The 22,150-nt window shown below is 40.9% G+C and overlaps 1 protein-coding gene across 1 annotated transcript; it reads right to left on the reverse strand.

Moving 5' to 3' along the window:
* Positions 1-3,902: 3,902 nt before the first annotated feature.
* Positions 3,903-21,051, reverse strand: LOC145349510 (bone morphogenetic protein 2-B-like). The gene is made up of 2 exons (XM_080198057.1): positions 20,733-21,051; positions 3,903-4,726 (listed from the first exon to the last, which is right to left on the reverse strand). The coding sequence occupies exons 1-2, from the start codon at positions 21,049-21,051 to the stop codon at positions 3,903-3,905; spliced, it is 1,143 nt and encodes a 380-aa protein (XP_080054183.1).
* Positions 21,052-22,150: the final 1,099 nt, after the last annotated feature.

Genomic DNA, 22,150 nt, shown 5'->3' on the forward strand with positions numbered 1-22,150 from the left:
CTATAATTATATTTTACACTAAGATCAACCTTATAACTGATGTTGTGCCTTTTCTGCATCAATAATGGTGCCATTTTATATCAACAGAATACATCTAAGGCAGCACCGTGGTTAGCACTGCTGCCTCACAGCACCAGGAATGGAGCGCGATTGCAGCCTTTTGTGACTGTCTGTGTAGAGTTTGTACATTCCACTGGAGACGATCCACAGAGATACGGGATAACATGCAAACTCCACACAGTCACCCAAGGCTGGAATCGAATCTGGGTCCCTGACACTGTGAACGGAATTTTACCATCTGCCTGAGATTCATACGATCCTGCCCGAGGACAATAGAGAACGGTGGTCTCCAAGCTTCGCCCTTCTCTGAAATTGGGCAGGCATGTCGGTAAAATTCTGGCCTGTGAGACATCAGTGCTAACCACTGTGGCACCATTCCCCCACGATTGGAAGAAAAATTGCTGAGGAACTCAAGAGTATCTTAACTTAAATATAAGTATCTTGGCTTAAATATTTTTGACATATAGTCAAACAAAAGGCTGCTCCATCACTTAATAAAATGATGGCTAATCTGAAATTCTCAAGTCTACATCCTGCCTACCCCGATAACCTCTCACACTCTTGCTTACAAAGAATCTGTCTACGTCTGCCTTAAAATACTCAAAGGCTCTGCTTCCACCACCTTTTCAGGAGGAGTTCCAAAGACTCACATCCCTCTGAGAGATGAACTTTGGTATCATCTCAATTTTAAATGGGCAACCCTTTATTTTTACACAGTGAACCTTAGATCTAGATTCTCCCACAAAGGAAACCATCCTCTTCCCATCCACCCTCTCAAGACCCAGCAGGATCTTACATGTTTTACTCAAGTCTCTTACTCTTCTAAACTCCAGTGGACACAAGTCTAGTCTTTCCACCCTTTCCTCATATTAACCAATCTTTAAAATTTATTGTAGGTATCTAAATATTTAACTTTATTTGTGATTAGTTACATGGGTGGGATTTTCTAGCTGCACCTGCCCCAACACCGAAAATACCGACCCAAGATCAATGGACCTTTAAATGATCCGACAAATTTCCATCCCGTCCATGATAATTTCTGTGGCATGATGTTACTCCAGGTGTTGGACTGGGGTAAACCCAGTAAGAAGTCTCACAACACCAGGTTAAAGTTCAACAGGTTTATTTGGTAGTAAACGCCACAAGCTTTCGGGGATCAGAACTCTCCACTCACCTGATGAAGGGGCAGAGCCCTGAAAGCTTGTGGTGTTTACTACCAAATAAACCTGTTGGACTTTAACCTGGTGTTGTGAGACTTCTTACTGTGTTTCCCGTGGCAGGCAAGGCCAGAAAATTTATCCCAGGATGTCTGACCTAATAGTTCCATCAGGAGTTCCTTTGCTGTGCAACTCAATCCTTAACCACCTGTAACCATTGTCATGAACCCTACTGATGTTACCTGTGAAGATGTCCCAACTTGGAAATGCCAGTTTGTGGCGGTGTAGAGTGTTGCCTATAGGAATGGTTTAAGGAGCCATGTGTGATACTCAGTGAGAAAGTAACCAACCCAATCATAATAAAACGTTTATTAAAGACTATTTATTACAATAAAGAAGACACAAATGCATGAACAGGACTATAAGGATCTAAAACAGTTAAGTGCAAGAGACTACTAAACACAGCCACATAGCTTAGGTAGGAATTACCCCTTTGATCCAAAGTACATTTACAAAATCTGAACACTTTCATTTTCCCAAACAACATCCAACCCAATAGACCTATAAATTAAGGCCATCTTATAGTTACCACACTGTATACGATTGAATAGTTATTCTAGGGAATGTCGCTTCTTGGTTCAGCAAAAATAAAATGAAGGTTTTCTGCACTCTTTCTTCTGGTCTGTTAACTAGAACCAGCTTACAAACTGCTAACTGAACTCTGCACCTCAAGCTGCTGGATGGATACCTGCTTCCACAAAAATGTTGACAATTATATCATTGTTTCTCTTTGAAGGTTCACTCTATATATTGGTATACTCTGTATATTTGCCTGTCCTCCTGATTTCTGTTAGTGCTAATGTTCACATATGTACATCTTCCCTGAATGGTGCAAACACATACTCCAAAGTGTTCCCTATTAGCAGGATGATGTGTTCTTTTGGTCTGTCTACACTGCTGATGTTATTGGGACTCCCACCCTGTGGAACACCTTTTGAAATGCTGGAGACTTCTAACCTGCTGGCACATTCATGACACCATTCTTCCCCTTCCTCCCAATCATCTCTCTTCCACTGTTGAAGTTCCTCTGGTTCTAATGCTGGTTTCATTTTTACCTTAATTACAAGTTCAAGCACAAAATTTAAAGCTGTTTAAGCTCATTAGCTCAAGGGCTAAACTTTGAAGTGTCAGTGTGTTTAATGGCCGTTATACACAGTGTGTCCTTGCACATGCACATCACATATAAAATATTTGTGCTTGTACAACCTATTTCACTCATTCCCAAATGCCCTTTTTCCTTCAAAAATGCATCACGTTCAAACTTCTCTGCATCAAATTTCACCTATTTCGCTTTATTTTGGATGGGCACAGTGAAACTTCACAGGACATTTTCGTAGCTAATTAGGGAAAATTAATCAAATCCATAATGACAGCAGTTGTCTGCAAACTGTGCAATAGGCTTGATGCAGTAAGCAGACTCTCTTTAATCCTATGACTTAATTTGTATTTACTTTAGCTAAACACTGGATACCTGGCATTTCATCTACAAGATCAGCCATCCCAATTCATGCCAACATATTCTGTTCCATTCTGCCCATATAAATGATTTTATTTAGAATTGTTTGATGTTATGAGCATAGAGAGAAATCTGAATGTCTGCCTGTTTTAGCCTTACAGAAAAAAAAATCTGGATAGAAATACTGCTATAATGAATGAAATAATCTCATAAATGAATTTTATAAAAAACAGATATTTTGTACAGAAAGAAAGCCTTTCATATGGAATGTAAAACATGGAAAATGCGCCAGATGAGGTTAAATTTCCTTATGGCTTCTCCTGTTTCATGGCCAATTGAATTTAAGCAGAAACCCCATTTATGCACATAAACAAGTTTCTGCCCAGATGATGAAGGACAAGATGCCCTGAAAACAAATTCACCCCAGGTTTTGGAACTGGTTTGTGCAATGTGCTTCAGTCATTTCATTCTCAAAGTTTTCATAGATAATCCATTGCATTTTTAAAAATGAATTATTTTATGGGATGTGAATATCACTGGCTAGGTCAACATATATTGCCCATCCCTTATTATCCTTGAGAAGGTGATGATAACCCACCTTCTTGAACTGCAGTCCATCTGGTGTAGGTACATGTACACTGCTGATAAGAAGGGAGTTGTAGCATTTTGACCCAGTGACAGTGAAGGAAAAATAATGTGGTTGCAGGTCTGGATGGTGTATGACTTGGAGAGGAAGTTGAAGGTGGTGGTATTCCCATACATTACTTCTCTTGTCTTTCCAGGTGGTAAAGGCTGTTGGTTTGGAAAACACTGTCAAAGGATCCTTGATAAGTTAAAGCAGTGCATCTTGTAGATGGTACACAATGCCATACACTTTGATTCTAATTACCTGTTCTTTTGGATTCCCTTTCTTCTTGAAAGGTGTTTAAGATGTAACTGTGAATCCTCAAGAATAAATGTGTTTAATGACACACCATGGAAAGCACGGAAGATACATATGCATCATCTTTACTTTAATCTGACATGAAGGCTATATTTATGAAAGAGCAATAGAGGGTTGAATGTAACTATCATCAGGAAAAATCATTTTTACTGTAGATGGTATAGCACATAAATACCAATAAATATTCTATGCAATAAATAGCTAAGTTAGAAATGTGTTAATAAAATTAAGAGCAATGGCATCTGGACACAACCATGTCATCAAATGCTGTAAGTGTTAATTTGCTATTACTGTTAAAATGCAGGAGAGTTAGTGGTTCGTAGGATGCAGGAACACAACAGGGTGCAGGAATAGCTCCATTAGAAAGACGATTCATCTTTGATTTGATTAGTGTATGCATTGTGGCAAGTTTGTATTTATGAGGACAAGTGCCATCACAGTAAAAAGCATTGTAACTCAGAGGGGCCCGAATCCAGTCTGACCATCCGATCTCCTCAAAAGATACGTGTAGCGATCGCCTACAACACTGTATTTGATTTCTCTGACAGTCCTCAGTCTGACTTTCACGGCGTGTGCGGACTTCTTTGAAAACCTTTTGTGTTTCTATCTCCAGTTCTGCTTCAATGGTCATCTTGTCTTTGGGAACATGTTTGTGACTGGAAAACCAGGGAAGCAACTCAAGTTCAAGGCCATAATTTTTCTGTGGGTAGTTTATCCAGTATTCAACTGTTTTTCGAATGTCAAACATTTCAGCCCTCTGATAATTTGATGCAATGACTTTAGAGCCAAGGAAATGGAGCTGAAATTCTTTGCCTTGAATTGCTGGCTTGAGCAACTGATAGATTTTCAACAGCTGCAAGTTTGTCGACCTCTGTTTCTGACATAAATTAGTATTCTGTTGTAAACGTCTGTAGATTTTCAGTTCACCTCTCAAAATCTTTACTTTAGGAAAGACAAGCCTATTCCGAGCAATGGAAACATTAAAGTAAATTCGCTGTTTATTGCCGGTCAGATCATTTGTTGTTCCATTGGTGTTTTCCAAAACTGTCCCTGTTACAAACATAAAATAAATATACATTAGTCAATAGGTTATAAGCAGTAGATAAAAGCAAATAACTGCAGATGCCGGAATCTGAAACCAAAAGAGAAAATGCTGGAAAATATCAGCAAGTCTGGCAGCATCTGCAAGGAGAAAACAGAGCTGACGTTTCAAGTCCAGACGACCCTTTGTCAAAGCAATGTTTCTCCTTACAAGTGCTGCCAGACTTGCTGAGATTTTCCAACATTTTCTCTTTTGGATTCAATAGGTCATGGTGAATTTTCCTTGCTACCTTCTATTCCACTTTCTATAGACTCAATGCTGTGCACCTTTCATGTAGAAAAAGATTGGGCTAGATACCTGCAGATTGCAAGTCAACACCTGTCAGTTGAGTCAGAAATTTCCATGTTCCAGTTCCATCTCAGGGCTTCAGCATAAAAATGAAGGCTCACATTCCAGTAAGGAAGGACTGCTGCATTGTTGAAGGTGCTCTCCTATATATGAGATAAATTATCACCCTGTCTGACCTCTAAGGTGAATGTAAAAGATTCCCTCGCACAATTTGAAGAAAGTATCCTAGCCAATATGGATCCCTGAGTTGGCATTGCCAAGAAACAGATTACCTGGTTATTATCACATTGTTGTATGTGGAAGTCTGCTGTTTGCAAATTGACTGCTACATTTCCTATATTACAACAATTAGTACATTTCAAAGCTATTTCATAGGCTATGAAATGCTTTGAAATGTCCAGTAGTTGTGAAAGTGCTATATAAATGCAATAATCTTTTGAAAGGTTTCTTTTCTCCTTCTGAGGCTTTGCTGAGGGTCACTTTGCTCAGACATGTCAGCTGTGGTTTAGTTGACAACACTCCAGACACTTAAGTGCAAAACCCTAGACTTATCCCCCATGCAAGATACTGCACAGTTGAACACGTTAACTGAATGTTAAAGCAAGACTCCGTCTTATCTCTCGGAAGGCTATATAAGGTCTTGTGCTATTATTTCATTGAAGAGCAAGTGAGTTATCCCCAGCAGCCTGGCCAATATTCATTCTTTGATCAACTTCACTAAAACAAACCATAGCTGGCTATTATCACATTGCTGTTTGTGGGTCTGGCTGTGTGCAAATTGGCTGCTGCAATTCATACCTTCCAACAGTGACTACATTTAAAAGGTTTTTGGGATGGAATGTCCTAAGTTCATGAAAGGCGCTATATAAATGCCATGCTAAATTCTCCCTCAGTGTACCCCAACAGGCGCCAGAGTGTGGAAACTCAGGGATTTTTACAATAACTTCATTGCAGTGTTAATATAAGCCTACTTGTTACACTAACAAGTAAAAAAAATTGCAAGAAAGCTTTTCTTTCTTTTACTTAAAAAATTTACAGTTGCAGAATCACAGCTGTAAACTTCATTTCATAGCTTGTTGAAGCTTCAATGTCAGGTGCACAGAGGAAGAATTTAGCATCGCATTTATATAGCACCTTGTCTGGTCACCATGTTCATTCCTATATGTGTTTAATAGATCATTTGAAATTACTATCTTTGGTAATGAGTCAGATAGATGCATAAAATTAATGGTATTTTGCAGCAACATCATCAGATCAATTTATGGGAAAATCTATCCAAGGAGTTACCCTGTTGTGCAGCTTCCAAATGGAAAGAAATCATGGCCTATCAAATTTTATGTAATGATGTAGGTATTTTTAAACATTTTTCTTCTCTACTCTTCTCTCCTGAGGACATCGTTTCTTAATGAGATCTATTCCACTGATGTTCCATTGTCTTTCTCTTGGATTTTTGTGTGTCACTCATTTAACAGTGAATGTTGAATGACTTCACCGTATGAGCCTGACACAGCTAAATCTGACATTCCCCCACACATTGATCAAAGGTTAATGATGGTAATGCTGGTCCAGTTATGATGAACTAACTTATCACTGACCATAATGGTCTTTACAGTTCAGTACAATATTGGGTAGTTATTAGACACATTGCTCTGGGATCGGTTATGTCTCTATAATATTTGAGATTCTCAACATTTCAAAAGATTTCCCAATCTTTTGAACAAAGTAGATAGCTAACATTGATAAATTATATCTCATTAAATAAATACAGCTTCTTTAATTAAAACAGAAATGAGCAGTATAAAGTCATCAAAATGACTTCAAAGTTTTGCCTGAACATTTGATATAATATGGTCATGCACAACAGTTTTCTACTTGCTATTTATTTAAGTTTTGAGTCTATCATTTTGAAACCAAGTATATAACAACAGTTAACATTGAAAAAGCATTATCTTTTATCAATATGGACAAGCAATGACAATGGGCGGAACTTAATGCCTCCACTCTCCCTAGAGGTAAGTTCCAAGGCGGGGGGTGGGAGTGAGGAAGGTGCAGTAGGAACTGTTAGATCGGACAGAGGATATAAACTGGGAATCCTGCTGCTTCTCTGCCTCACCTGCATTAAGTCTATGGCAGGAAGGTTTGAAAGTATCCTTCAGTCTTCCTGCTTGGACACCAATAAGGTCCTTTATAAGGGTCTCATCCTGCCACTGCCTGTATTCAACCAGTGGTGGGTGGGGTCTCCCCATGCAGGAAGACATAAGAAGATAGGTGCAGGAGTAGGCCATTCACCCTGTTGAGCCTGCTTCACCATTTCATTAAATCATGGCTGATCATCGAGCTCAACAGCACTTTCCAGCACTATCCCCACTTACATTTAAATCATTAATATCCATAAATCTGTCAATGTCTGTCTTGAATGTGCTCAATGGTTGAGCTTCCACAATACTCTGGGGTAAACAGTTCCAAAGATTCACCACCTCCAAGTGAAAAAATTCCTCCTCATCCCAGTACTAATGGCCAGCCTCTTATTCTGAGATGGTGTCCCATGGTTCTAGGCTCTCCAGCCAGGAAAAACATTCCATTTATATCTACTCTGTCGAATCCTGTAGGAATATTGTATATTGCAATTAAATCACCTCTCACTCATCTAAACTCTAGAGAGTACAGGTTCAGTTTCCTTCATCACTCATCAGAATACAATACCCCATCTCAAGGATTAGTCCGGTAATCCTCTATGGTTAAGTATATCCTTCTTTAGATAAGGTGCCAAAACTGGACACAATACTCCAGAGGCGGTCTCCCCAAGGCTCTATCCAATTGCAGCAAGGCATTTTTACTACTGTGCTCAATTTCCCTTGCAACCGAAGGCCAACTTACTACTTGTCTTACAACAACAGATTATATGTATATATTTCTATATAGGCCACAATTTTACCATCCCGCCTGCAACAGGAATCAGAGCGGGAGAGGGTCAGACAATGGAAAGGTTTTTATGGTTTTGGAGATGAGCAAAGCCATAAAATCCATCCTATACTATTTGCTTTGCTGCAATTGCATGCTAGCTTTTAGTGACTCATTAACAAGACACCCAGGTCCCTTTGGACATGAACACTTCCCACCTCTCACCATTTAAGAATACGCTCCATTGCTGTGTTTTTCTACTAAAATGGGTAACTTTACATTATTCACATAATATTCCATCTGCCAGGCTCCTACCCATTCACTAAGCCTGTCCAAGTCCCCTTGAAGCCTCCTTGCATTTTCTTCACAACCCATATTCCAACCTTGTTATATGTAATCAGCAAATTTAGAAATATTACATTTGGTCCCCACATCCAAACTATCAATATAGATTGTAAACAGTTACTGATCCTTGTGATACCTTAGATCCTCATGGGAATCACAGACCTTGAGCCCCTCTCTTCAGCAGCAAACCCGGCAGCTGTCACTGATGCTCTTCTGGCGCTACCAAGACTGGTAAAGCTGCTGGCCAATTAAATCCCACTCCAGCCTCATCAACCTGCCCCACAGCACATTATGGTTCACCCCTTGATCCCCACATCACCCCCCCACCTCCCCCACCGTGATTCTATTCTGCCCCAGGTTTGACTGTAACATGGTTTTTTTGTGTCAATTTAGAGAGGGTGTACTTTGCTAATGCTGCAGCAATCCCTCTATTTATGCTTTCAAATTGTAAAGAATTAGCCAGACATTGTTTTAAAATTAAACAAAGAGCAAAGTAAGTTTATTGAAACTAATACCCAAATTAAGAAAAGACTAGGTAAACGGCAACCACCATTCACATGTTGTACACATCTACCTTGGCACACACACATTCCCGCCTGTACAGATGGTAGAATAAGAGGATAGGCTTAAGACCTTTTACAGTTCATGAAAGAGATAAAACAAAGAAGTTTATGATTAGCTGTTCTTTGGCTGGTCTCAATGTGGTAACACATCAGCCACTTTGTTTAGTTGTCTTCCTGCGTGAAATTATATGAAGCAGGTTTCCACAGATTTTCGTCCCAAAAGATTTTGGTTTGCAGTAGATCTCTCTTCTTGGAATGGTTACTTTGCAAGTCCAGGCAAAATACATCCATGAATGACAGAGTGGGCTAATGGCTTCAGTCTCAGTACAGCATTCTAGATCTCTCTCTTGCTTGGTAAACAATTTTTTAAAGTGGTCTGCTGGCTGTAGATTTGGGAGAAATCCTATTAGTCCATGACTGCCTGCAGTCATTGCTTTAGAACAAATAATTGCATTTTGATGTCTCATTTCAGAAACACTTATAAAGTTTCAGGATAGTGTTATGACTCTTGACCAGACCCCCAAGATTTTGGAAAGATTCAGTTAGGGACTGTTAACGTCAACAAAGTTTGAGATGTAAAACATTTGCTCAATGAATAAAGCCATAAGATTCCATGGATGTTTAAAAAAAGCACATCTTAGTAACAGGATGTAGTCTTAGTACTCTTCCTTGGGCTGCAACATCAGAAGGAGATGGACCGGGGACAGCAAAGAGGAAGTGGGAAGAGGAGGAAAAGTAGTGTTGTCAGTAGGAGGGTTTATGCACTGAGGGTCTTCTATGACTACCTTTTCTACTTGCACTGTCAGCAACAGTGCGTCTGGTGGCTGTGCTTCACCAAGGAGATGATCACAGAACTGTGCCAGGTCTTGGAAGCAGAGTTGCAGCCTTAGTACAGGGTGACGGCATTGCTTCCAATGTCTGCGAAGGTGACCAAAGCGAAATAAAAAAAACTCATAACTTACTGTCTGTTACTGCACCATGAGATGACATTGGCTCCATATGCCAGGAGAGATTTCACTGTCACCTACCTGAATGGAAAAGCAAGAGGAGCATGTATGTAGCTTTGCCATGACAGCAGGTTTCCTCATGAGGCAGGATGCCATCTATGGCAGAGTTGAGTTGAATCACAAATGCAAAGATTACCGCTTGCTAAATGTGCAATTGGTGTGCAACCATGCTTAGCACATCATACTTGTAAACGCCTGATATCCGAGCTGCAGTCATGGTTCATTCGTGCTGCGCTAGTCCACAGTTCCAGCACTCCTTGTACCGGCATGTCAAATTAGAGAGAAGGTAAAACTTGCATTTATATAGCACCTTCCATAGCATGTACACCTTCCACCTTCCAGGTGCCAGGTGTACATGCAGGATCAGAAACCTAAAATCTAGGTGAATTCCATATTCCAGCCCCACTCCTGAATTGACTCGCTATTGCAATGCTATTTTAAACTTTTAAAATGGTCTAATTAGTCAGGAGGTTAACTGGGCCTCTAATTTCAGATGTGAGCACCTCTTACAGGTGGCAGCTGCCTACTTTGTATCAGTGGAAAAGACAGGCAGCAGCCCTTGTTAAGATCACTGCTGTCTTGCTGATTTGAGCAAACAGTTCAACCAGAGTGGATAAAGTGCAACTGAAACCAGTTGCATTTGGACTTCCAGAAGGCATTCAACAAAATACCTCACAGAAGATTAGGTCATAAGATAAGAGCTCATGTGTTGAAAGTGGCAATATTGGCATGGAGAGAGAATTGGCTTATGGGCAGGAAACAGTGAGTGGGGATGTGTTTTTTTTCAGGTTGGCAACCTCTAACCAGTGGGGTTTCACAGGGATCGTTGCTGGGATAACCGTTTACAATATGTATTAATGACTTGGAGGAAGGAAGCAAAGGTACTATAGCCAAATTTGCAGATGACACAAAAATAGGTGGAAAGGCAAGTTGCAAGAGAGATACAGTTTACAAAAACATATTGTTAGGTTAAGTAAGTGGGCAAAAAGTTGGCAAATGGAGTATAATGTGGGAAAATGTGAAGTTGTTCATTTTGGAATGGAGAATAACAGAACAGAGTATTGTTTAAATGGAGAGAAACTGCAGAAAGCTGTAACACTTTGGGGGATTTGGGGATACTTGTACATGAAGCACAGAAAGCTAGCACACATGTGCAACATGTAATCTGAAAAGCTAATGGAATGTTACAAAGACAAAGAACAAAAACAGCCCGGGAAACAGGCCCTTCGGCCCAACGAGCCCGCGCCGCCATTTTAACATTACCAGTCCCCCCCTCCACCCATGACCCTTATCTATGCTTATGGCATTCCACATTGAGGGGAGACTAATTTAGGGACAATTTATTACCTCCAATCAGCCTAATAGCACATCTTTGGGGTGTGGGAGGAAACCAGAGCACCCGGAGAAAACCCACGCAAGCACAGGGAGAATGCACAAACTCCCACAGACACTGGCCCAAATCCATGTGTCTGCACAGCAAACAGTGATAGTCATTGAGCTGTCGTGTTGCCCAGCATCTGGTCCAGTTTAAGCATACACTAACGACATGAAGTACTAGGCTATTCTCGAACCAAAGACTTTTGCAAGTGGAGGTGGACCTATTTGTTGATGCCTATTTCAATGGGTTGGAGTATAAGAATAGGGAAATCTTGCTGCCACTGTACAAGGTACTGGTGAGACCACATCTGGCGTACTGTGAGCCGTTTTGGTCCCCTTATTTAAGAAAAGATATTGGCTGCAATTTTCTGGCTGTTCACATCCCACCGACGTTGCAAGTGAGGACAGAGAATTTGGTGCTCAGCCAAATCTATGTTCACTACAGCGGGCCAGAGAATCCCGCCAGTATGAACGGTCGGAAAATTTTAGCCATTATTTCACTGGAAGCAGTTCAGAGAAGGTTCACTAGGATGATCGCCAGTATGGAGGGGTTGTCTTATGAAGAAAGATTAAACAGGGTGAGACTCATTGGAATTTAAGAATGAGAAGTGATTCCATTGAGACATATAGGATTCTTAAGGGGCTTGATGGATAAACTCTGAGAGGACGTTTCCCCCCATGGGAGAGTCTAGGACCAGAGGCCATATATCCAGAATAAAGGGGTATCAATTTAAGACTGAGATATGGACGAATTTCTTCTCTCAAAGAGCTGTGAGTCTTTGGAAGTCCTTGCCACAGGGAGCAAAGTCCTTGTGTATACTTAAGGCTGAGAAGGATAGATTTTTGATCAGTAAGGGAATCAAAGGTTATGGGGAAAGGGCAGGAAAGTGGATATGATAAATTTCAGATCAGCCATGATCCTATTGAATGGTGGAGCAGGCATGAGGGGCCTACTCCTGTTCCAATTTCTTATGATCATATGGTCTTAGCTCCTTGGAAAGCTAAGTCAAAAGCTCCATAGATTTCAACTCACTGGAATTGAAAATCACCAGGTCCCTACACACAACACACACATGTTAAAATTCCAAACTCAAAGAGATAGGCCCTTTAATGAGTTAATTAATGGGCTTAAGAGGCTGTTAATTGGTGGTGACTACATTCCCACACCCTCTGTTTTCCCACCTCCTCTCCCTCCCAACCTATCTGCCAGCCCAACTTTTCCAGAGGATTTGGGATTTCAATACGACCACTGACACCACAATTTTCAAAGCTCGCTGTTACTAGATTCCAACCCCACATCCCATTGAAAATTACCAGGAATGTCCCAAAAGCACTTTACAGAGAATTAAGTAGTTTTGAAATGCACTCACATTTGTGACTCAATCTCATGAGCCTATCCATTCTACACCTTGCTGTTGAATCTTATCTGCAACCCAATCACAAATGGCCAGCATTCATAAAATGACAGTCAAGAAAGCATACAGCATCTTTGTCTTCATCGATCAGGGCACTGAGTATAAAAATTGGCAGGTCATGCTGCAGTTGTACAGAACCTCAGTTAGGCCCTATTTACAGCATTGTGTACAATTCTGGTCACCACACTACCCGAAGAATGTGGATGCTTTGAAGAGGACACAGAAGAGAATTACCAGGATGTTGCCTGATCTGCAGGCTATTAGCTGTAAGGAGAGGTTGGATCAACTCAGTTTGTTCTCACTGGAAGGTTGGAGTTTGAGGGGTGACCTGATAGAGGTTTACAAGATTATGAGTGACGTGGACAGAGTGGATAGTCAGATGCTCTTTCCTAGGGTAGTAAAGTCAAGTATTAGGGGACATAGGTTTAAGTGCATGGGGAAAAGTTTAGAGGAGATGTGTGAGGCAAGTTTTTTACACAGAGGGATGTCTGGAACACGCTGCCTGGTGAGGTGGTGGGAGCAGGTACGATTGAAGGGGCAATTAGACAAATACTTGAATAGGATGGGAATGGAAGGATGCAGACTCCGTAAGGACATACAGTTTTAGTTTAGGCAGGCATCATGAGAACATAAGAACATAAGAAATAGGAGCAGGAGTAGGCCATCTGGCCCTTCGAGCCTGCCCCGCCATTCAATAAGATCATGGCTGATCTGTCGTGGCTCAGTTCCACATTCCCGCCCTCTCCCCATAACCCTTAATCCCCTCTCTTATCAAAAACCCATCAACCCGCGTCTTAAAAATATTTAGCGAGGTAGCCTCCACCACTTCAACGGGCAGAGAATTCCAGAGATTCACCACCCTTTGAGTGAAGAAGTTCTTCCTCAACTCCGTTCTAAACCACCCCCCCTTTATCTTGAGGCTGTGCCCTCTAGTCCTACTGTCCTTTCTGAGCGGGAAGAGTCTCTCCACCTCTATCCTATCTATCCCATTCATCATCTTATATGTCTCAATGAGATCTCCCCTCATTCTTCTAAACTCTAACGAGTACAAGCCTAGTTTATCGGTGCGGGCTTGGAGGGCCAAAAAGCCTGTTCCTGTTCTTTGTTCTTTGAGAGTAATGCTGCTGTGAGAAACATCGTCAAGCAGACACTTGAGATGCTGAAGTAATGGTTTGTTGCCTGGGCCACTCTGCAGAGCCCTCCTGTGCTCTCCAGGGCAAGTGTCCCGATTTGCAGTGATCTGTTGCATTCTCCACAATCTGGCCAACATGACACCACAACCCTAGTCATCACTGGTTTGACAAGCAGATCAGGAGAAAGAAAGGAGGGAGAAAGGCAGCCAGCACATCGCACTTCCCAAATGACTTGGCCATGAGTGCATTCTTTGACCTTGGTTCTTCTGAACACGACCACAAGTTGCCATTGTATAAGGGTCTCATGCCTTTCTATCTCTCTGTTACAAGCCATCCCAGTGTCTTCTCAGCTCAATAAAAGCCACCACAAGACAATCATTTTACACCAACTTTAAACAAGAAAATACCTAGTACTGCATATGACAGTCAACTAATCAGACTTGTGTATTTCCTTGATGCTTGTTGTATGGGTGCTTTCTCCTACCCTTGTGCTCGTAAAGCAACTTCTGTGGAGCTGACACCCAAGCTATCCTTTACTCCTACTCTGGTTGCAGACCACTCATACCCAATGTTTCCATGCTTGCGTTTACGTAGTGCAAATATCTGAGTTATTGACTGCAAATGTCCAGTTGAGTGACTTTTTCTTCCTCCTCAATCTTATCTTCCTCAAGCCTTCAGCCTCCCATTCTACACGTTGGTCAGACAGCACATCATGTGTATGCGATACAAAAGGGCACAAAGGCATGGCAGGGTGAAGGAAATGGAGGGAAAACAAGGGTTGCCTGATTACATCATCTGTAGATTGTAAATCATAACTTATTGTGGAATGAGAACCAAGTGGGATTTGTGAAGGTGCATCAGGTTGGAACATACCGTCATCCTCAATAGATTCAGCGGCACTGCTGGCGAGAAATGATTGAAGGCTGCTCCAATTACATCCAGCACCGTCTCTTCCATTGGGATGAAGATATGCAGTCATACCTGACCACCCCACCCTGCGCCCCCCCCCCCTCCCCTCCCCAGCACTCTCCCATCAGTTAACTGCTGCTGCCTATTATGGGTCACCTTGTCCTGTAAAAGAGAGGAAGTGTGTTAGTGAGTCTGGGACAATGTGTTTGGGTGATGTGCCTGCCACAGTTGAATAACTGTCCATGTGTCCAAGCTGTCAGATATAGATACATGTCTTCCAAAAGTGTTATGTTTCTGAGGGTGAGGTAAAGCACACAAATGTGAAGAAATTGAGATTGTTGGCAGGTGTCTGAAGGGCGTATGGTGAATGAAACAGTGCATGAGGTGAGCTGAGTAGTTCCTTGGATGTGGCGTGTGAGCATGCATTCACTGACCCTGACCATTCATGTGAAATCATTGAATTTTCTTTTAGCACCGCATCCCAATCTTCGGGCATTGACTACTAGAGCTGCCTGCTCCCACTCCTTCTCACCGCTTCAATCAATCAGCAATGAATTCAGTATCTTCCATTTGCTTCCCTTGTTGGATAGACGTGAATAAGCTTCCCGCAAAGCCAAGGGATTCTCAAAAAACATACACCCATAATGAAGTGCTATGGAACCATTTAAATACCACCTGGGAAATCTCCATATTTCCCTTATGGCCAGTTGACACAAGCGTACTAAAGGAATCAGGCTCAGGCTATCCAAGGCTTTCTCAGGCTATCCCAGCATCCACAAGTGAAAATCTATAAGAGAAAAACTCTCAGCATCTGAAGATAACTGAAATCACTGACCACCACATGCAAAGCATGACTACTAAACCTTAAGTTCATTATCAGTTGATCAGTGATCAGTAGCAACAAGATTTGGATTAAAACATGAACAAAGCATCCCTGCAGTCCACAGGACAAATCCTACTCTGAAAAGGTGAACATGAGATCATTCCTTGAAATACTGCAGTCAATATGGTAATGGTTCTTCCAGAATGGTAAGAAATTTCTGAATACTGACCCGGTGACCCACTTAAGTCACAAAATCATCTGACTTGGAGATGATAATATTCCCATGCAATTGCTCCTCATGTCCTTCTGAATGGTAGAGGTTGAAATTAAGGGAGGCACCATCAAAATAAACTTAGTGACTTGCATACTGCACCCTACATAGCTACTGCTGTCACAGTATATTGGCAGTGAAGAGGGTGAATATATGAGTCCAATTTCCTGATCCATTTTCCTGTCTGAGACATTTAACAAAAATCAATTTTCAATCATTGACATTCTTCTATTCTTTCAATGTGTTGAGGTAGCTCTGCTGCAGCACTGCCTGAATTTTCAGAATTGGCTATCGCGAGTTCCCTCTTGCTTGGGGGGATTTTGTTAGGAACCCTCCCTGAAAACTTAATGAACCCCAACCCAAGAAAATGTGTCAAGATCAGGAGAGCAGGGCTAAGTCGGACTTTACCCTCCAAGGGCTGATTCAGGAAAATTCAACCCTCAACTTTTGATAAGTCTACTGTCATACCATTATATATATTCACCTAAATGCAATCTTATCTGGATACTTACGAACAACTCGAGTTTGACTCTGTCAGTTTAACTTTCCAATGTTTGACCTAAACTGATACAAGCAAATTAAAACCCTCACCATGGGAAAGCATTGGAATCTGAGTTTATTTGTTAACATGGAAAAAATAAAGTGCATTTTGCAATTTTTAATATATAATAATTTGTATGTTCTGATCATGTTTTGGACCATCCTGCAAAGTAATAATAAATTGCTGCACTATCACTTGCAGTTGAATCAAACTGTGTGTTTGAAATAAATACAGCTGGTCTAGTGAGGTGAATAAACTTCCATTATTTGCCCTGATATGGACTTCTGTTTGCAAAAAGCAGCAGAGAACAGTCTCTAAAGATAACCCATCTGGAAAAAATATCAAAATAAACTATAAAATTAGCTGAAGGATAAACCAAGATCAGAAAATGTACTCATATCTAATTCACTATTTATTACTTCTGTCAATCCTTTAACTTGTATTTTCACGTTTGTCACCATATTTTACATGCCATCCTCCAGTCAACAAGGTAAGTGGTTTAGACTGTGGACAAAGAGACAGTTAATGGTGCAGACAAAGGGATAGCGGTGTCAGATTGATATTCAGGGCTAAAACAGCACTGGAATCAGCTAACATTTGATGCCGGAAGTAATTAAACTATTTATTTATTACATTTCAAATCATAATTTACTTTCTCCTTCTGAATATAATGGCATAGGCCCATTCATAGAAAGTTTTTTTTTATTGTTATTAAAGTTTATTGTTTGTGCGTCTATTAAAAGGTACGCTTCCCTATTCTCGCTCCCACTTCCCATTTTGGATGTTCCTGAAAAAAAAACAGCCTGGAGATTAAGTCAGAGTGTGAATGTCGGTCAAGAATTGATTTAAACTCTGAATACCTGGTTGAAATCCAGCACAGTGAAGCTGTTCTGAAAGTAATTTATTTTATTTGTCATCCCTTTAACTATAAATGCATTCAGGCATTATATAATAATATCATCAAACAAAACTGTGTGCCTCTACAATAATTTAATTACCTACTGTAGTCATGGTTTATAAGTGTGTAAATCACCTTGATAATTTGCCTATCATGACTTTGCAGTATTAAAGGAGAAAGAAAACCTAAGACTATGAAGAGATCATTCACTACGTAATATTCTTACACCATGCTATTTTAAAACAAGAAGTAGTAAGGTATCTCCCAGCTGATTGATCACCATATCTTCCCCTTTATGGATGTGGTCTTTGGTGTCTGTGGAATTTCTATGGTGTTCTGCTCCAATCCTATACAATACAGAAACATCTCAAATGCATTTTTTGTTCACTCCAAGCAATAACTTAGATGTCAGAACTTCAAACACAGCTGGTCATTAAGTAAGAAGGCTCAAACCCAGAAAATTAGCTTCATTTACAGAAATTGCAAATGGGTTACAGCTGGATGGAATGAACAGGAATCTGACAGTACTGGGTAAATACTCAGGCCAGAACTATATTGGAATCAGGGGATTTCTGATCCTGGAAATTATAAAACCATTCATAATCCTAACCTCAAATTACAAAGAACAAAGAAAATTACAGCACAGGAACAGGCCCTTTTGCTTGCCAAGCCTGCACTGACCATGCTGCCTGACGGAACTAAAACCCCCTACCTTTCTGGGAACCGTATCCCTCTATTTCCATGATATTTATGTATTTGTCAAGATGTTCCTTAAAAGTCACTATTATATCTGCTTCCACTACCTTCCCTGGCAGCGAGTTCCAGGCACCCACCACCCTCTGTGTAAAGAAGGTGCCTTGTATATCTTTAAACCTTGCCCCTCGCATCTTAAACTTATGCCCCCAAGTAATTGACTCTTCCACTCTGGGAAAAAGCTTCATAATCTTGTAGACTTTATCAGGTTGCCGCTCAACCTCCGTCATACCAGTGAGAACAAACCAAGTTTCTCTAACCTCTCCTCATAGCTAATACCCTCCAAACCAGGCAACATCCTGATAAATCTCTTCTGTACCCTCTCCAAAATCTCCACATCCTTCTGGTAATGTGGAGACTGGAATTGAACACTATATTCCAAGTGTGGCCCAACTAAGGTTCTATAGCGCTACAACATGACTTGCCAATTTTTAAACTTAATGCCCTGGCTGATGAAGGCAAGCATGCTGTATGCCTTCTTGATTGCCTTCCCCATTTGCATTGCCACTTTCAGTGACCTGTGTACCTGTACACCCAGATCCCTCTGCCTATCAATAAGCTTAAGGGTTCTGCCATTTACAGTATATTTCCTATCTGTATTAGACCTTCCAAAATGCATTATCTCACATTTGTCCGGAATTGATTTCATTCCCCACAAATATCCAGAATAATAGATTGCTCGTGTGACATCTTACATTCTTAAAATAATTGTAACATCGTATTTGGGTACTAATTTTAAGTTTTTATCAATATTGCAAGGTTCAATCCTAGCAAGTATAAGGTTAGAAACACATATTTTACTCTACTGTCTCTAGGAAACTAACTAAACCCATGAACATTTTGTTAAGTGATGTTGTTTAGGGCACAGTGCAGCATAGAGAGTGCGCATATGTTGCTTTTGGAGAAGAATATAACTATTTCTTGCCCATTTACTGGAGGTGTATTGAGTACAGTGAGTGTTTAACTGTTCACACACTGTGATCAAAGGAGAACCAAAATGACAGGATATCTTGAATTTAATAAAAGAGGTTAGCTTTATTACTGATCTAAAAATAAAATATGGTCCAACTTTAACAAATGCACTCTCGAAGTTCACTCACACACATGCACACACCAATGTACTACAGAGTGAAGAAAGATAGATTTGCCACCTTAAAAGTCTAGAGAAAGAAAAGGGGCATACAGTCTGTAGTATGGTGGCTATTTTGGCTTCAGGCTCAATTTGGTGGTCTTGCTCCTTCCTTTGGTAGTCCTGATACTTCCAATTACAAAGGATGTAGATGGCGATTTGGCTGTTCCACTAGAGATGGTAGTGCTGGGCTGAATTCTTTTCAGATCACGAGTCATGATCGTAATGAATTGCAAAGCAGATTAATGGGGTGATACAACTTATCCCTACTCTCATTTCTTATGTTTTTGTGCTCTTACAGCTGAATCTCTGAAAAGTAATGCTACATGTCATATACTGACCTGTAGATAAATTGTGGCATGGGTGATAGAGCAAAATGGACAATTTCAATTCAATAGCTTTTTTAAAATCCATTCATGGACTGTAGGTATCGCTAGTCGGGCCAGCATTTACTGTTCATCTTTAATTGCCCTTGAACTGCTAGGCTATTCTTGAGAGCATTTAAGAGTCAACACATTGCTGTGTATCTGGTGTCAAATATAGCCAAACTAGGTAAGGACTGCAGATTTCCTTCCAGTGACATGGAATGGACAGTCCAGATATGCTATACAAAATTGCTGAGCTGCTCTCACTGCCATAAAGTGTGGGCTTAGGAAACCCAATTCTTCCTGTACTTCAAAGTTGTGAGGCCTGTGGTACACTCCTGTCCACAGATTGCACGGGTATTTATTCCTGATGTTGTTATCCATTTGAATAAAGTGGAGAAGGGACTGCACAGTGGTTAGCACTGCTGCCTCACAGTGCTTGGGTCTTGGGTTCAATTCCTGGCTTGGGTTACTCCCTGTGTGGAGTCTGCACATTTTCCCTGTGTGGGTTTCCTCTGGGTATTCTGGTTCCCCCATACTCCTAGAGACATGCTGGTTAGGTTTTAAGACGCGGGTTGATGGGTCTTTGATAAGAGAGGGGATTAAGGGTTATGGGGAGAGGGCGGGAAAGTGGAACTGAGCAGCGACAGATCAGCCATGATCTTATTGAATGGCGGGGCAGGCTCGAAGGGCTGGATGGCCTACTCCTGCTCCTATTTCTTATGTTCTTAGGTGCATTGGCCATACTAAATTCTCCCTCAGTGTACCCAAACAGGTGCCTGAGTGTGGCGACTAGGGGATTTTCACTTCATTGCAGTGTTATGTAAGACTACTTGTGACACTAATAAATAAACTTTTAAGGAGTCACAGTCTCAATGTTCAAGTCACTATGCCTTCACTTTAGGGCTATCCCGGTGCTTGACTGCTAGCAGCAGGGAGTTGGAAAAACTGCCTTCCATAACTCAAGTTTTCAGAGGGAACACGCTAAAGTGATATTATATTTAACAACGTTAATTTTCTCAAATCTAGTTCCTTAAAAATCGATATCCATTTAAAAAAATTTCCCTATTGGCTTCAGTTCAATCGAAACATTCACTCACCGAAAATATGTTCTGTCAGTGGATTTTTACTATGCCAGATGATTTAAGCGCGATGGTAAATTGATACTACCACACGTACATTATGCCATGTTAATAACATGCACACAATACGCACTCAATTGGGCAAAGCGCTTACCCTTCTGAACAAACATGTTGACAGAACTTATTCTGAGAAGTTTCTTGTTCGCCAAGCTAATGTTTTGATCGAATTGCCTCACACGCTGTAGGTAAAGTTGATACATTTTCTCCTCCTCTGATTCAGAAATGTTCATTCCTGAGATGGGGGGTCGCTTTATTCCTAGTTGCTGCACCACTGTTTTCTTGATCGTTTCCATCCGGATTTGTTTCTCGTCTCCCCACCTCAGACTGTATTGAGATTCAGGCTCACTGCCCTTGATGCACGTTAGTGTTAAATAAATAGAAACAAACACGGAATAATAGCGGTGCAGTTCCATGCTGTGAAATTGCCGTCTAATTTCCTGGCAAGTCTTGCACCAGGAAGTAGCGATGCGGATGGAGGTTCTCTCTTTTCATGCAGCTTTGTTTCCAGTTTGGGTGCGTGGGTTTATATTGAGTCCAAAGTTGACCCTGTTCGCCACCGCCTTTTGTTTATTCGTTTTCCTTTAAGGACAAAGCTACTTTATTAAAAGCACCCGAGAACAAATATCAAGTCATTTAGAATTCTACATTTAATATTTTGTTATAAGACAAAATAGATAGTGGCACAATAAAACTCGAACAACACGAGAAAATTCTTCTAACAGGTTTATTTGTAATAGATTAAATGAAACTGTCAGGACATCCAAAGATGTGCGGGTTGCTTCTTAGTGTCCTGGGATGCGTAGGTTAGAGAAGGGATTAGTGGGGTAAATTTATGGGGTTATGGGGATAGGACCTGAGTGGGATTGTTGTCGGTACAGATTCGATGGGCCAAATGTCCTCCTTCTGCACTGTAGAGATTCTATAAGCTTCTATGATCTATAAGTTTTTTTTAAAATTTTCACGGGATGAGGGCATCAGTGGCTAGACCAGCATTTATTGCTAATCCCTAACTGCTCTTGAGAAGGTGGCGTTTAGCCGCCTTTTTGAGCCATTGCAGTCCAAGTTGATAACCAGAGTAGCTGTTGGAAAGACATCTTATTCAACCACACAATAGACTACTTGTAAGACTCCAATAGGTTCTTCCGAGAGTGTTTGATTAATGGCAAATAGATATTTCCCATTCTCCAGGAAACCAGGGAATGCGAGAACCTTACCTGCTGGGCTATTTGTTTTGCAAAGCTACTACTAGAGCTTTGGTGAAATAACTATTGCAATTCTGGAAGCTTAAAAGACATTTTGGTTGGGCTGGTGAATTGTAAATGTTAAATATTGAAGACTGCTTTCATTGCACTAATGTTATAATAGAGGCAGTGAGTAGCTGTGAATCCGCATTTCTGTGACCATGAGAGAGGGAAGTCAATCCAAATTATATGCAATTGTTGAGGCTCAGACTGGAACACCCCCTCTAATTCCTTCACACCCTTCTTAAAATGTGGTGCCCAGAATTGGACA

Source organism: Carcharhinus amblyrhynchos, chromosome 1 (assembly GCF_965287045.1).
Source record: "Carcharhinus amblyrhynchos chromosome 1, sCarAmb.v2.hapA, whole genome shotgun sequence".
Classification (NCBI taxonomy): Eukaryota; Metazoa; Chordata; class Chondrichthyes; order Carcharhiniformes; family Carcharhinidae; genus Carcharhinus; species Carcharhinus amblyrhynchos.